This window comes from Nomia melanderi, chromosome 11 (genome assembly GCF_051020985.1).
Source record: "Nomia melanderi isolate GNS246 chromosome 11, iyNomMela1, whole genome shotgun sequence".
NCBI lineage: Eukaryota > Metazoa > Arthropoda > Insecta > Hymenoptera > Halictidae > Nomia > Nomia melanderi.
In genome coordinates this window covers 10,589,799-10,606,194 of record NC_135009.1, presented here as the reverse complement: position 1 = coordinate 10,606,194, position 16,396 = coordinate 10,589,799, and the positions used below count along the sequence as shown (strand labels likewise).

Here is a 16,396-nt window from a genome sequence, read left to right as displayed (position 1 = left end):
TTGCTCGCAGGGACAACCTGTCGTATCTGTACCGTTCGAAAGAGATTTTTCAATCATTCAATCGTCGAACGATTACGTCGATTAATCGGATAATTTCTTCCATCGAACATTGTTCATTTCTCATCAGTTGTTTGATATTTTCTGATTAGAAACTTGTTGGTTCTACCAATGAAGGTTATTCTCGGTCTGATCAGTGAAAGGATGATCTACTTCATGTATACTTTGATTATATACTTGCAATATGTATTGAGGATTATAATTCATTTTTAACTTCGTTATCAATAATTGTTATTAATACCATAGGTTATCGAACAAATAAAAATAGGTAATTTTTATATTGCTATTATTAGTTAAAAACTATTAACTATATATATATATAATTCACTCAATTACACGGTGATTATTTGGAAACATTTCTATATTGTAAATAATATTACCTAGTGCATTCAACAAGACAAACGTGCAATAACAATAACGGAATTCCATTTAATGATTCAATATTGTATCTTCTCTCATTTCACGTATTTGGCTCCGTGAAATTATGCTGCATTCAACCTTGTTAATAATGCTGAACATTTGTAATCGAGAAGTCGATTAACACCAGAACTACTAAGCAGTCAAATGAACTTTTTTAAATTCGTAGAAATTCTAATACATCTATTGGGATTTCGAATAACATATATTTCACGTTGCATGTTACTAAATCAATTTCTTCAACACTTTCTCAGAGAAGCATTTACCTCTTAAATAATCGTAAGAGAATAATTCACGAATGGGTTATTTTGAGCCGTTCGGTGGTTTTAGTGTTAATATTGCTTTCGGTAGGTGAAGCGTTAGCTTGGGCAAGCAGATGAATGCGCCGTTCGAAACCGACGGAGTCTGAGTGATCACAAAAGTTGACAGGATTCCGCGACACGATTTACGCCGAGCCACGGAGCAAGTGGGGAGGATGAAGTTCGCCTCGTAAAAAATCGGCGAACGAGGCCCACCGGGCTTCGTTTTATCGCTGGACCGTAACTCAGCTTAAGCCGTAACCTTGCACGCGTTTGTGGCCGACCGGCCGTCGCATAATTTCTGCTCCTAAGCTCGGACGATCTATTCGAGAGCTGAAAGGTCTCGGTTCGCGGATCTTCCCGGAATCGTCGGAGGAATCATGATTCTTTCTTGTGTATTTTGCATTTCATTTTAAGTGGCAGTTAGCTTCTCGACAATGGGACAATTTGGACACAGAAGATCAGATTCGATTTGATTTTTATTCACAGCTTTCGTTAATGGAATCAACCGTAATATATTTAGATTATCGTAGTTTGCGAAGATCCTTCGAAAAGTAATAGAATATACATTTTTTTCAGATACACCGTGACTCCGTGAAGGATCTACAGATCCGCAGATGACGATAAGTAGATCGTGGGAAACTTTCACGTGAAATCGTTCCCTCGTTCGCATTATTTCCAATCTACTCAAATTATTGACATTCGAACTATGAATCTTAATCATGGAGATACTTATATTGACCCTTTGGCTACGCCTGAACTTTTTGCCAACGCGTATTTCTACGAAAGTGTACTGAAACCATCAAAATACTGAATTGAAATTAAACCAATCTATGATAATCGTATTTATATAATATATGACTAACGGAAGATGCGATTATTGAATTAGAATTCACTTACGTCAGATCTAAGCGACCTTTACAATTATTGAGAACATTTTACGGACGCCTATGGTCGCCGGTATACCGAAACAAAATTTTTAAAACGCCTTTAGGCGTGAACAGTGGCCAAGGGGTTAAAATAAGATTTCCAATCTACATAACATTCGCTTCGTTCCTTCGCAAGTCCCAAAATACTCCTCTTTTATGCATGAAATTCTCCAAAACCTCACGTTCCTAAAGTATCAAAGAAAACTTCCACTTAGCTCAATGAAGCTTCATCGAACCATACGTCATTGTATTCATAATACACCTGTCGTCTCATAATTCACTAATTTCCACCGTTCATCCGCAAATTACGAACGCCACGTCGAAAAGCAGAAAACTTTTCAGCTAACCCACCATTTCCCTCGCCTCGCAACTTCTTTGTTCTCCGAACTTTCGTCTGCCTACGCGCGTCCTCCCTCCACCGTTTAATTATTATCATTATTCTCGGGCACCGGCAAAAAGCGTTCGAGGAACCGGATGACTTACGATCGGCCGGCTCGAAGCGCAGATTTTTCCCTTTGATAAATTGAAGAATCGTGCGGGCCCTCATTCTCGGGTTCCAAGGCGTGCACGATTTTTCGAGATTTCACTCGGCCTCGGAGAGAGAGCCGGCTCGGTTCTGCAGCAATGTTGCTGGGCCGCGGTGTTGCAATAGGATCAGGGTTATTTATGCTGAGTCGAGTTACGGTGAAGCCCGGTATTGCGTTCAGCGAGTACATTGTGGACCAGCGCGCGGTCCAGCCGAGTTAGTTATCGGATGATATATTGGTTAGGCCGTGCACGGCATTCTTATCCGGCCATGTTAATAAACTCGTAATGTCATCTTAGACCCGTTGATTCATGCCACTACGCACCGTACCCTCTTCTGTTACCCGTGGCCGCGCACTTTAAAACCGTCGGCTCCTAAGATCCTTTGAAGGATACGCGGTGATTCACCGGCGATTTGTCACGGCATTTTTGTCCACGGGTTTTCTGCGATGTCGCCGTTTCGCGGCGCTGGGGTCATTTCCTTGCTGAATTCGGACGAGAATCGACTGCTAATTTAATAAGGAAGGGTTGAAACTGAAGTTCCTCGAATATCTCGACATTTGTTGTTTGGATTAATGAGAACTTGGGGGAATTCGATTGACGTTTGCGTCCTCGAGCTGTAAAATATCTACGAGTTTAATGAGATATTACTCTCGTTACTTTTGACCTACCGAAATTATTCAGGCAGTTCTATATATTGACAATACCAATCTTTAGATGGACCACGAGAGCCTAGATTTATAAAAGTCTTTCTCGATGACATTCGATATTAGATTCGATCTCCCGACTCAGTCACAAGGACCTAGATTACAAAATCAATCTGCCAGTGCTCGATCAGAAAGTAATTTGCGAAATTACCGGAATCCGACTACCTCGAATATTGTTCTTTGTCAACGTACGCTCCATCAGTGCCAACTAACGGAACAAGGGGGATCCGCTTCGAAGATAGCGACGGTCGACACCGCGCGAGGGTGCGCCCGGTAATCGAATTTAACGGGCGCGTTATTAAAACGCGTCACGCCGTGACGCGAAGCGGGCCCCGTCGCCGTGTTCCCGGAGGAGGAGGCCGTGAAGCGTCCGACTGCGAATATATCGGTTCGAATTACCCGATACCGCTCTGCCCGCGTCCTTTTTCGGTGCGCAGCTCCGCTCGTTCCTTCCCCTTGCAGGATCCCGCCGGTGTTCCGATCGAACCGATCGTGCCCACAGGTAAACCGAATTCGGTGACTGGCAGGCGAGCGAGTGGCAGCACAAAGGGGCTGCTAATTCGGCGAGGTGGTTCGCGACGCGCTCTTTTCAGCCTCGGAGATCAAAAGAACGAGGGAGGCGAGGCGGACGGTTAGTTTCCGACGATAAAACCTGTGGCTCGCCGTCTGTGAATAGGAACCCCCTTTCCTCGACCCCGTTCTTCGCGCTACGGGGATGGATTATGCGAGATTGTTCGTCAACCTCTCTTCCTGGAAAGATAAAACCTTCGATTCATCGTTGGAGTTCGACTATTGACCCTTTGCACTCGAAAATTTCTTCGATGCGTACATTCGTCGTTCTCTAAAGAAATATTGATGAAATTTTTCACGACATTCAACTGGAATAACACGCGAACGCAGGGTTAGAGCTACTTTACTTCAGTATTTCGTGTTCAGTTACAGTACATGATGTTTGATGCTGAATAGAGAAGTTTACTTTTTTACGAGAACTTCATAATTTATTTATAACCTTGTGGAGATATAAACTTTGAAAAGGAATGGAGATAAATATCAACAGTATCAAGGTTAAGGGGCGATATTTTATGAATTATATATTAACAAATTTGTTCGTATCCTTTGTAATTAGCTTTATTAAAGCACTGCAATCTAGGAAAGAGGTTTTCAGTTGTGCATTGCTTCCGTGAAAACGTAACTTTGTAATTTACGCCGCCTAAATGGAGATCGGAGCAAAAGGAGCTCCGCGTTTAACGTGTTAAAGAATGATTTCTATCGACGAGACGCCGAGTTAATGCGTTCCGACAAGGTAAGCGACGCGACCGGCTCGGAAGCCGTGATTTTTCGGATCGGCACCGGCGCGGCGGGCATCGGGAATCGTTTACTAATGGCGGGCGTGCGTCGAATCGTAATTAGCGTTATCCGCGCCGGACCGTTTGCCGGTTGACTTAAGTGACTCGTCGAGCAAAGAATCATTTGTATCGATATCGGGTAATGGAAACAACCGTACGCGCGGACCGGGACGCTAAGAGCCGCCATTTGCATACGTCCGACATGGGGACACGCGCGCGAGATCGGACATTCTTCAGGTTTCAAAGATTGTATTCGCTTCTTTAATTTCTCGTATTGACGATTGCTGGATGTTTTTGAAAATAGTAATAATTAAACAGTTAGATGAATGGAGGCTCAAAAAGAAATTCATCGAAACATGTTTGCAACTTTCGATATGTATTGTCTGAAGTGTAACCTAAAAAATCGAGTAATGACAAATCGGATTCTAGTGTTCGGGTGGAATCGTTCGATTTCTTTTGTTTGGAATATTGTTGATGAAAATTGTTGTACCGGACAGACAAGACGAGAATCGGTTGAGTTGAAAATTATCTGATACCGGTGACTAAGGACTGAAGAAGAGGGATAGGATGAAGGATATTGTCTAGCTGAATGAACATACCCGAACTCTTTGAATTCTGCGACCACTCCTCTACGTCGTAATCTCCTCGTTGCTTCTTTCACTCATCAATCACCTCCGTAACCGTTCATCCGAGCAAATGAACGGGCTTGGTTGAATCAGGGATCACTTTCGCCGAGGTATAGAGTTTAAAGAAAGAAAAAATCCTTTCTCTCTTTCTCCTCTTCGCTCGGACGTCGACGTTTTGAAGAGCAGAATCGGGAGTTCTGAACTCGAGGCTTGAAACCTGGCGAAGCTCGAACGCCTAACACGTCACATGGAAAACCTTAAATCCTAAACCCACACCTCAATTAAAAATTCAAGATTCTGTGTTCAATGCTCCGAAAGCCTAAACCTTAAGCCTAGTTTCATTTCGGGACTCTAAATTCGAAGCTCTGAGCCTAAACCCAAAACTTAGATATTAAAATTCAAGCTGCTAGGTTCAAGGATCGAAATCTAGACTCAAAACTTATATATTTGGATTTAAGCTTCTGAGCTCAAGACTCGAAACTTCAGTCGAAAACTCAATTTAAGATTCAAGGTTCGTGATTCGTGGCGAAAAGGTTCCGCAGTTTCACCGTGTGCTGAGTCCCGTCCTGAAATTATCTCGAAGCCTGCTCCACCTTTATCTAGGATCATCTGCAATCGTCCGTTCGTTCGCGAGGAGGCCGAATCTACACGAAACACCGGGTCGACAGCGTGAATCTCGGCTCCCGGCTCATCCTCGTCAATCCGGACAGCCGGTAAATTGAATTCTTTTTCATCTGACCGTTGAGCCGCGATCCGATTGGCTGAATCTCTCGAAAGGGTGGTTTCGTTTCGAACAATATCAGGCTACGTACGAAGGGACAAGCGTGTATCCGCCTCGCATCGTCCGCGACGAAAAAGATGCTGGGATCGAATCGCGTGCGCGCCACCGATTCCGAGTTCCTTTTGGTCGGCAATAATGGGGGCCGATTGAAAGCATAATGCGAAACGATTCCAGCGATTCGGTTGCCGAACATTCAAATTCGCTGGGTGTTAGCCTTAACTATCAGTTTGGCGATAACGCTGACGTCCATAGCAACAAGACTTTATACCTTCTTATTCTACAGAGAACGTACTCTAAAAAAACATGTACATCCTTAATTATTTCTACAATTGCGTACCTCCTGCCAACATTCCATATTCACGTGAAAAACCCTGTATAACAATACAATTCCCCTTTCCTTCTCAAAGAGACTGAATCAAACTCAATATCAGTGAGCACAATTTCTCAACGCAAGTCCCATCGTGCCCAATAAAAGGTCGCTCGACCGATTTATAGCACAAGAGGCTAACCAAAGGGGACACAATAAAGAAGACGCTTTGGCAACAAGCTGAAGGCGGCTTCCATTGGATACGGATCTAATGTTCGAGGAACACGAACTCTGTTTCTAAAGTCCGCCATTAGGAGAGGGTCTAAAGATTCTAATTAACAGCGGCGATCGTCCCAAAAATGAAACAGCGTGATCCATTCCGCAGTTTACAGGTGGCAGCCACCGTGCACCCGTCGCTGCTGGACGGTCGCTGGCAAAGGCTGCCCCGTGCACCGGGCCAGGGGGCCGGAGGACTTAGAGGGGGAATCAGGTGCGTTTAGGCGAGCATCTCGGGTCCGCATATCCTCGCGTGTTTTCGCATTCAAATGCCCGGGCCCCGGTGCAATTTAAAACTCGTTTGGGCGCCACGGAGGGGCCCCGACGGGCCGAACACTTCAGTGATTTCGTGCAGCATCTGGACCAGAAACGGGGGAGACGGGAGGGGGGGAGACGCGAAAAGAGCAGGACCACCAGGCAAATAAAGCCCGAGAGACGCCCGAACGGCCGGTTTTCAAAAGGAAGATGAGCCAACGGAAGAGGAGAGGGGAACGTTAGAGACACGAACCACTTATTGTCCTAGAGGACAGTCGTCTTTCACTGGGCTTGGCCGGCGCGGTCTCGAATACGCGATTTCGTTGATCGAGAAATGCTTGTCGAGCAGTTGTTATTCGAGACTCTCTTGTTTACCACGAGGAAGATTCGAATTTTGTCAAGTTCTTATCGAGTTTATTTTATTGTAACCCGGTGGAGGATACTCAACGCGAGTTCTTTTGTTTCTACTGTACTAGGAAATGGTACTATCAACAATAACGTAAACTAATAATCTTCGAAAACGAATGAATTTCAATATTTCACGTATCGATGCGTTATACGAAGCTTAACCCTTTGCGGACGAATGTCGAAACTTCGACAGGATGAAGTTCCCGTGTTTCGAAGATTAAGTCGCAGACAAATGATTGAATTACTCGAACAGCGAGAGATCGGTACGCAGCTTCCTCTTTATTCTATTATTTAAGCAACCGATATATAATTTAGCTTCATCTGCTGGAGGTTATTTGTATTTCAAGGAACCTTCGTCCGCAAAGGGTTAATATTAACACTTGACAATTATGCCGCATCAAATCAAATAGCAACTGAAAGTCACCTCTCGAGTGCCGAGGGTTACAAAAGAAGAGCTCTACTTAGAATTCTCGATCCTCGACTCGAAACTGTTCACCGACCCCTACAAACTTCCATTCTCAACGCGCTGAAGGCAAAACCGTCGCTAATCATCCATCTCGAAGAGATTAAAAGGAAGAGGATCCAAGCTGATTCTTTGCGAAGCGTTGCGCCAGCTCCGAGCTCTCGCAACCTAAATCCTTTCTCGCCTCGGGCATCTCCCGTAGAGTCCTCTCGGGAATCTAACTTCACGGACCCTCGAACTTCTAGGATCGATCTTCGGCCAGCGACCACGGGATCCGTGGAAGGGCGTCAGGCGAAGGGTATAGATCGCCGGGAACGATACCGGATACGTAAATATGTACGGCCGCGGTATTGGTAGATCCACGCCACCGCCTACCAGAGAGATACGTCCGTTTCGTAGCAAAGGTCGAGGCGAGGGGAGATCGATTCGCGTGTCACTGATAGGAATCCGCTCGAGTAACGACGTATATATACGCCTGGCTCGGCCGCGCTTAGCTCCGGTGATCCGGCCGAGCGAAACGGCCGAAGAGGAACGAGACGAGTGACGGAAGCGGCGGACAGTTCGAGAGACAAACGATCCCGATATCCGGCGTACGCGAGCGCGCGCGAGCCAACGAATGAGAAAGTCATCCGTTGTAACACGATAATTATTATCGTCGGATGTTTACGGTGACCTTTGGTGTCCGACCGATGGAAGGGGCCGGAGAACTGGAAGCAATCGCGGGATCGTTATCGATGATAAAGCCGGCTGGCTCGCGCGCGATTGGCTCGAGATAAGATTCACGGTCTCTATGCAACTACTCGCTTGTTTTTTTCATCTTTCCTATTTCGAGCGGCTTCAGGTTAGAGGCGGGGAGAGGTTCGCTCGGAAGAGGGATTTCTCGATTTATTAATTTGATAAGAATTCTGGGGTTCGTTGAGTTGGTGTTTGTTCATATGGTCTGTTTGGATTTTGGGGAAGGAAACCGCGAATGTTTGGGAATGTAATTTGTTTGATTCCTCGGCGAGTACCGTCTAAATGATCATTTGTAATAATTTAGCGCTCCTTGTAGGCATTGAGAGACTGTTAAGAGATTCGATGGAGGTAGCATATTCGAATAGACAACATTGCAATGACACTGTAACCATTGGCACCTCTTTCGAAATGACTAAAACGATACAAGCACTGCTGTTGGAAACTAACTACTTCCTCCGCACAAGCTACATTAAAATCCACTCAAACTACCGTTGACTGCCACGAGAATTTCGAACGTTTTGTGTAACAATGCATATTCTTTCATAACAAAGGCTAATGGTATTAGAAATTAATGACCTGGCATCATCTAGTTGTTTGTGTTACTAAGCATTTTTACTCGACGTCAGTTTTCTTATTGTAATTGCATTTTAAATACAATTTTAACAACGTGTTATAGGCACTTCTATATTTTCGCAGAGAGTTAAATGAACGGATCATTCTTGACGATGCGCATTTCCATTTGTCAGAGGATTTCCTCCGAGACTTCAGCAAAGCAGCGAAAGGTCGTAGCTTCCCAGGTCGTTGTGAATTTCCAAAACGAGGGGGGAAATTACTCGTGGCTCGTCTAAGTAGCCGTGCATAGGGGAAAGATTGCGCGTCGAGTGGTGAACAGAACCCTTGACAATGACGGGATCAATTGCCTGTTCAAGGTTGCCGAAGGGTTACTCCCCCGATAGCAGGAGTCAGCTAGCCGAGCGTGGTCGCGTTTCTTGGCCCCTCGCGCGAATCCACGGGCGCCCGCCTCTCGGCCCATTAAACAGACAAGGAAGCCGCCGCCGCTGCGAGACGCCGGGAAAGTAGAGAGTCATTCACGGCCGAGAAAGTGGCCTTGAACGACCAGTTGAATTTCTTTCAGGCTATGGTCGACGCCGGGGCTGGCCCGAACACGAGACGAATCGAGCTCGTTTCTCGACGATCGGGTCGGATAGATCTCTCCCGCCATCGATCGCGGTGATTTCCAAGTGGAGAGGGTGGCACAGCGAGATCATGAATCCTCTCGCAGGAAACTGGAAAAGGAAATCCTGAAAAGATCTAGGCCTCCAACTGAAGAGACTCTTATGAGATCGCGAAGAAAAGGGCGGTGTTTGGAAATTTCAAACGTTGAACTTTGAAGATTTGAAATTCGGAAGATTGAATTTACAATGGCGTAATGTTCTTCGTTCTTGAATCGATAACTTCTTAGTATCTATAAAATAACTGTAGAATAATGTGATCAATGAAAACCAAAATACGGAGGTTCAGAACAGAGTGACGCCGAAGGAATTCTTTCGCATTTCCTTTAGCTTCTAAAGGAAAACGAACAAAAGATGGGAACGAAGAAAGAATATTTCAATGCTACAGATTACTACTATGTTTCCAAAGAAACCTCTACCTCTTAGAAGACCTTTAAACTAACTGCCAGAAAAATCACGAAAGTAACAAATACAGTTACAAAAGACAGAGGTTTTCTTCCAGCTTCTAGAAAACTCCTAATCGGTAACCCATCTAATCAAGTTGAACAGCAAAAGTGAAGGAGACTTGTGAAGAGGAAGATGAAACAATTATGAAGATGATTCCGAGCTTCTGGTGGGGATTCACTCGGATCGGTATCAACCGGAGAGATACCGCGATTCGCGACCAACATCACACGTATATACTCGTGCGACCGATATAACCTACAGAGCGGCGTAGCGGGGGAGACGAAAACCGCGCGAGGGGCTCCGCCCGCGAATCACCGCCACGACAGATATATCAGCGGAACGGTGGCGATCCGTTGCATCAGTTTGTCGCGGCACGGCATCGGCTAAAGTGGTCGACACGCAGGAAACACGCACAGAGCAATTTCTATAACCGATTCAACGAGCTACGTCCATCATGAGGCTGAACTCGATCGTACCAAACTTCACCGCGGACACCACTCAAGGTCCAATTGATTTCTACAAATGGCAGGGGAATTCGTAAGTCACCCGGTACTTCCGCTACTAGATTCTATATTCCGAGGGACTCGCGTAACGCTGAACGCTGGTAACAGCGTTAAATTCGTTTGAATGCCGTGTAACCGACATTTGTGCCGGGAGTTAATGTCACGTTGTTTGTTTGTTTCGAACGTTGGTTTGTAAAGATTTCGTGTGAAAATTGATTCTATGGACGAATAAGATAGGAAGAATTTAATTAGGTTATCGTCGAGAGCAAGATTCAATTGAAAGAGCTTGGCTTTGAAAGATGGAATGGCTTCGTTGCCGGTGAACATGAGTTTTAACGAACGAAAAGGGGATTGAAGAATTAGATGCTATGCGCGAGGTTGAGATTCTGATTAGGAGAGTGCTTTAAGATTTAGGACTAGTTACAAGATCATTTTTTTCTAGAAGAATCAACGCGGAACGGTATCTTCTCTACGATTAGTTTTTTTTCTCCTCGCAACCCCGATACGCGGATGATTAAAAATGTCTAAGTTGAGGGACACTGTGTCTAGACAGTGTCAATTTCCTGTAACACGACGGTTCCGGCTTTCACCGGTGGACCCAGTAAATTGCAGTTGCAAGCACACATCTCCTTTTGTAATTTCTAGCGTTTCCAATACAACGGCGAAACCGGTTTCCCCTAACGCGTACCGAGGCGCAGCAGCGTTCGCGATTCTGATTGCGCAATCGCGCGGCAGATTTTGAAACTGGAGAACCTACGGCGAATTATCGTCGCTATTACCTTCCCCTTTGTCTCCCGGCGCGTAACCGACAGCCCAGTCACGTGTTTACGCTCCGTTCGACTTAAACTTGAGCAAGTACAAGGACGCGCTAGAGCGACGATCGAAACAAACAAGCGAGCAAATCGCAGCGAGCTGTGAAAGTCGAGCGAAATTTCTCGATCAAGAAACGTTCGTTGTTAACGTTGACAACGAAAAGAATTGTCTAATACGGTAACACAATACTCATTAACCATTAACGCGCAAAGTCGCAATTAAACTTTTGTAACGAAGTTTGAAACGGATAACTTAATTATTCAAGCAACGAGAGTAACTTTTGATTATATTTATATTCACTTCATTGGATACGTAATTTAACTTCTTATCCGAAATATTTTCGACTCTTTAAAAGACCTTTCGAAAAATTGCTAACTCTTCTAGACACTTACCTTAATTACACGTAAATTCGATTATGTGATTATTACTACACAGATGTTCACATATTATAGAACATAGTGATCTATCATCCTTCTTCAGGGCACACAATTATTTTGATCGTGCACAGATATTTTATTATTACTTAGGTAATACAGAAGATAATTATGAATCATCCTCTCGCTAAATTGTTTATTCCAGATGGGTGGTTCTGTTCTCGCACCCCGCAGACTTCACCCCGGTCTGCACCACCGAGTTGGGTCGCTTGGCTGTCCACCAGCCAGAATTCGAGCGCAGGAACACCAAGCTGCTGGCTCACTCCGTCGACGAGCTGAAGGATCACGTCGACTGGGTTAACGTGAGTGTCTTTCAAAACGGTCGCGGAATGCCGATCGCCGACCGGCTGAGCAGCATTCAAATTCAATTCCGTTTCGCACGTGTACGCCGCGCAGGCAGGCTTTAATCATCTAACCTTCGCCATTGCCAACGACGTCATTACGTGCAACAATGAATGCACCGCTGATGTAACCGCCTGTTTGCAAGAATCTTCGTAAAGAGTTAATATTAGTTTATCTCAAATGGCAAATTAATAATACTTAGATAAGCGGCGTCGCGAACCGGTTTTCTTACGAATCTCGTTTTTTCTTCAGTCTAGCGTTAATCTCATAATACATAAGGAAATATTTTAAACGAATACATTAAAAGATGGTACAGAGTAATCGAGAGAAACGGAAAATGCTAAGTTTGTATAAGCGAAGCGAAATTTACCTTCGAAATTTGAGAAACAACGCGAGAGAAGATTCTTGGTTCGTTCCGTTTCTGAGAGTAACCGAGTATTTTTGATACATGAACTGGGTCGAAAATTTCCGATTGCACTTTGAACGCGACGAAGAAGATATAGAATCGTCAGATGAAGCAGCTTCTCTCGTAAAATTCCTCGTGTAGCGCGGGCCAACCGATTTTCACAGCCGCGTTCACGGAAATCAACCGACCGTACGATTCATCCTGTTTCCTATTTCCTGCGACAGGATATTAAATCTTATTGCAAAGACATTTGCGGCTCGTTCCCTTACCCAATCATCGCGGACCGCGATCGCAGTCTGGCGGTGAAGCTAGACATGATCGACGAAGAAGGCAAAGATGATCCAGAAAAGGCAATAACCGTGCGGGCGCTCTACATCATCAGCCCCGATCACCGTCTCCGTTTGTCGATGCACTACCCGACGTCCACTGGTCGCAACGTCGAGTAAGTTGCAATTGGTTCAACCCTAATAAACTAATTATAGATCGAACAATCGCAACGTTATAACGATGGGAACATTTGAAAGATTCCAATTTAAGGGAGGAACTTTGTCACCAACTAAATAGTCACCAACTTGATTAGAACTGTCGAAGAGTTCGAAATGAGTCGACATCACTCTCTTCGCAATTATTCAAAAGATACAAATGCTTCGCTAAAATTCATTACGATGAAATTTAAAGTATAATTTAAAGTCTCTCGTGATTCGCGTGAGAAAATCACCGACGAGTTCGCCTAATTCGTAGTTCTGTTGCTGAATCGATGAATCGATCGAATTACTTTAACGTCAAACCGGCCCGAAACACGCAACAGTGTTGTATCCGAAGTAATTGCGAAACGGTTGTTTACTGATTATTTTTTTATCACTCCACAGCGAGATTCTGCGTGTCATCGACTCGCTGCAGCTCGTCGATAGGAAGCCAGAGATTGCCACTCCGGCCAACTGGGTGGTAAGCGGCGTTCAATCTTTCAGACTAATTAAAAAGATTATTTCGAACTCAATGTACCGATCGCTCGCGTTCCGTTGCAGCCGGGAGAGAAGGTGATGATCCTGCCAACCGTCAAAGATGAGGATCTCCCGAAATTGTTCCCCGGTGGAGTGGACAAGGTGTCGATGCCTTCTGGAAAGGTCTACGTCCGCACCACCACCAACTATTGAGCAACCCGAGCGATTCGTACCGAGTTAACGGTACAGGTTTCCCTTGAATAATCTCATAATCCGAATGATGTATCGTGTAAGTTCTGTTTAAATAACAAAATAAAATGTTCCGACGAGACACGCCACGTGAAATCACCGACCGAGGTGCTTTTAATGAGTTTCCGAACAAACATCGCGAACCGCCAAGAGATATAATTAGCCTCCCGACCGGCTATTGATAGAGGAGCCGCTACATAGATAACTTCTGTTTACGCGCCGTCGTAATCTAGCCTCCCCCAAGCTTCCGATAACAATTTTATCGGGCACGATGCTATCGTTGCGTAACAGTGTTCGATTTTTCGCCAGCTGCTGAATTATATTTACACTCAATTTCCTTTGAGAATTAACGAGAGGCAATTTCGAGGTAACTTAACCGACTTTTATCGCGAAAAGATGACTTCAATTCAACTTCCAAGAAGAACAAAGTCTTTTCCAAGAATATACTTAAACTACAAATTAAGCTATCATCATTTTTAAATTGATCCTTTAACGATAATGTATTTATCCTTCCTTATAGCCTTACTAGTATTATTAACAATAAATTTTCCTCATAGATTTTCTTACCGTGAACTTACTATTTCCAGGTTATCTAATCTTACCAACGTCGATATCTTCTATCCACGCAGTACAAATACAAATTAATCCATCCACGTCAAACTATCACCGTAAAAATCAATCTTAATCGACCGAAATGTACTTCGCGCGTCTCTACACTGCAGCGTAATGCTCATATTCCTTCGGCGATAATCTACCACCGCTTGATTGAATTAATCAGAAAAATTCGTTTTAACGACCATGATTCATCATGTTCCACGGTCGACCTAACGGAAGTCCAGTATCCCGCGCACGATTAAACAAATCCGTAGGGTCGCGCGAGCTCGTCGATGCGGGACCGTCCGTCAATATGGCGGCGAGTAACTGTCGTCTGTCTGTGGAAGGGGCACAGAACAGCGTCGCTATCATTACTGATAATTGCAGCCAACCAACACTTCGTGTCATTTTGTGCTTCATAGAACAGGCGGGAGCGACGTAACAACAGGATGTCCGTGAAATAGAGGTGCCCGAGTACCCGAGATTTTGGGTTTTACAACGGGTTTTAAAAAAATCGGGTAGAGTCAAGCGGGCGCCATGGCAGCATTTTTGAGTAATACGATTTTTTTAGGTGTAGATAGTTTATGGTATAGATAGTTCATAATTGTTAATATAATAATATCTATACTATACATACTATAGATATTATAAATACTGTAGATATTGTAGATACTATGGATATTATAGATACTATAGACATTACAGACACTATAGATACTATAGATAATATAAATACTATGGACACTATAAATAGTATAGATAGTATAGATAGTATAGATAGTATAGATAGTATAGATAGTATAGATACTATAGATACTATAGATACTGTACATACTGTAGATACTGTACATACTGTAGATACTATAGATACTGTAGATACTATAGACACTATAGACACTATAGACACTATAGATACTATAGATACTATAGATACTATAGATACTATAGATACTATAAATATTATAAACACTATGAGCACTATAGATATTATTAGCACTAGAATACCCAAAAATGTCGAGTTGCACGGGTACCCAAAACATACAGGCCCGAGCACACGGGATTCTTTTAAGCCTAACCCGATCTCTCGGGTACCCGCACATCCCTATTGTGAAAGAAGAACAAGAACTCGCTTGGAGAGGTCGACCGGTCGTTCGGCCCGCAGAAAATTCGACAAAAGCAGCTGGTGGCCGCGAGGATGATCCTGCGGGTCCTTTCCAGCCAGGACCGTCTCCAGCGGCAGTAAAGATACCGGCCGTTTTCGCGACAGGTTCTCTCAACCGTTCGGATATTTCGAAAAAGGAAGAAAAGAGAAAGAGAAAGGCTACTCTCGGCTATTTTAGACCGAGAAATTCTTTTTTCCGTTCCTTTTTTATTTTTCATTGGCTGGGAAGAACGTTAGAGAAGGAATTTATCGATGAACTCGTTGGGGAAGTTGAAGGACGAACCGCTCCACGACTGCGTCTCTTGAAATGTGGAAAGGTTTCAGATGGTCGATTGATAAAGATTTCGAATGTAAATATTCTTAACCCTCCGCGGCCCCTGAATCTTTCTCCATACGATTGTGTTTCGATTTTGTCAGCATCGTTCCACGGCATTTCTCAATTTATTCTGAACATGTTTCTTCGAGGAATTTCTTCGAATTTAAAGGAACTACACACAAGAACATCCTTATTAATCTTTTTATTATTTCAAATAATAGTTTAAACATGTTGGCCAATTGTTACCAATGAATAAGCTCCCATCCCAAGTTGACATCATCGTGACGATACCGTGGACCACGCCCAAGCCAGTTCACCTCACCGAATTCTATTCCGACCGCTGCACAATAAATTAATAATAAAAGAGGTAATATACAAAGAAATCCAACGCACTGTCCCAAAAGAAATATTCGAAATTGTCATTGGAACATCGACGAAGCCTGGAATCGATTTTACCGACGTAAACGAAAGGGGAAGAAGAAATCGTAATTTATACGTCGCCGACAACATGGACGATAAATCCACCGGCGCCTCGCGCGCTTCGAACGCGCAGCTCCGGGACCAAAGATACCCCGGCCCGCCTAGGGTGTCCATTATTCCCGGGTAATTACATACCTCTCCCACAGGAATTTTCGAAATGAGTTTCGGACGTGGAGCTACGCCGATAAGTCCCCCCTCCCCGTGGAAATTCGGCCAGTCCGAGTATTAGCGTCCATCTTACGACGCGATAAATTGTCTTTCTATTCGAGCCCCGGGGATTTTGGAATTTTATGTCCGATGGGCGACAGTTTGTGTACATTGTTCTTATTACGTTTTTATTATGAAA

The 16,396-nt window shown here is 44.2% G+C and overlaps 2 protein-coding genes across 8 annotated transcripts in view; one reads left to right on the top strand and one right to left on the bottom strand.

The window, feature by feature from the left end:
- Nucleotides 1-16,396, bottom strand: part of osp (myosin phosphatase Rho interacting protein outspread) — a 227,667-nt gene that overhangs the window by 85,631 nt on the left and 125,640 nt on the right. The window lies entirely within an intron of this gene.
- Nucleotides 10,138-13,580, top strand: Tpx-4 (thioredoxin peroxidase 4). The gene is made up of 5 exons (XM_031984793.2): nt 10,138-10,347; nt 11,706-11,862; nt 12,533-12,750; nt 13,178-13,253; nt 13,334-13,580. The coding sequence occupies exons 1-5, from the start codon at nt 10,265-10,267 to the stop codon at nt 13,460-13,462; spliced, it is 663 nt and encodes a 220-aa protein (XP_031840653.1). The 5' UTR covers nt 10,138-10,264; the 3' UTR covers nt 13,463-13,580.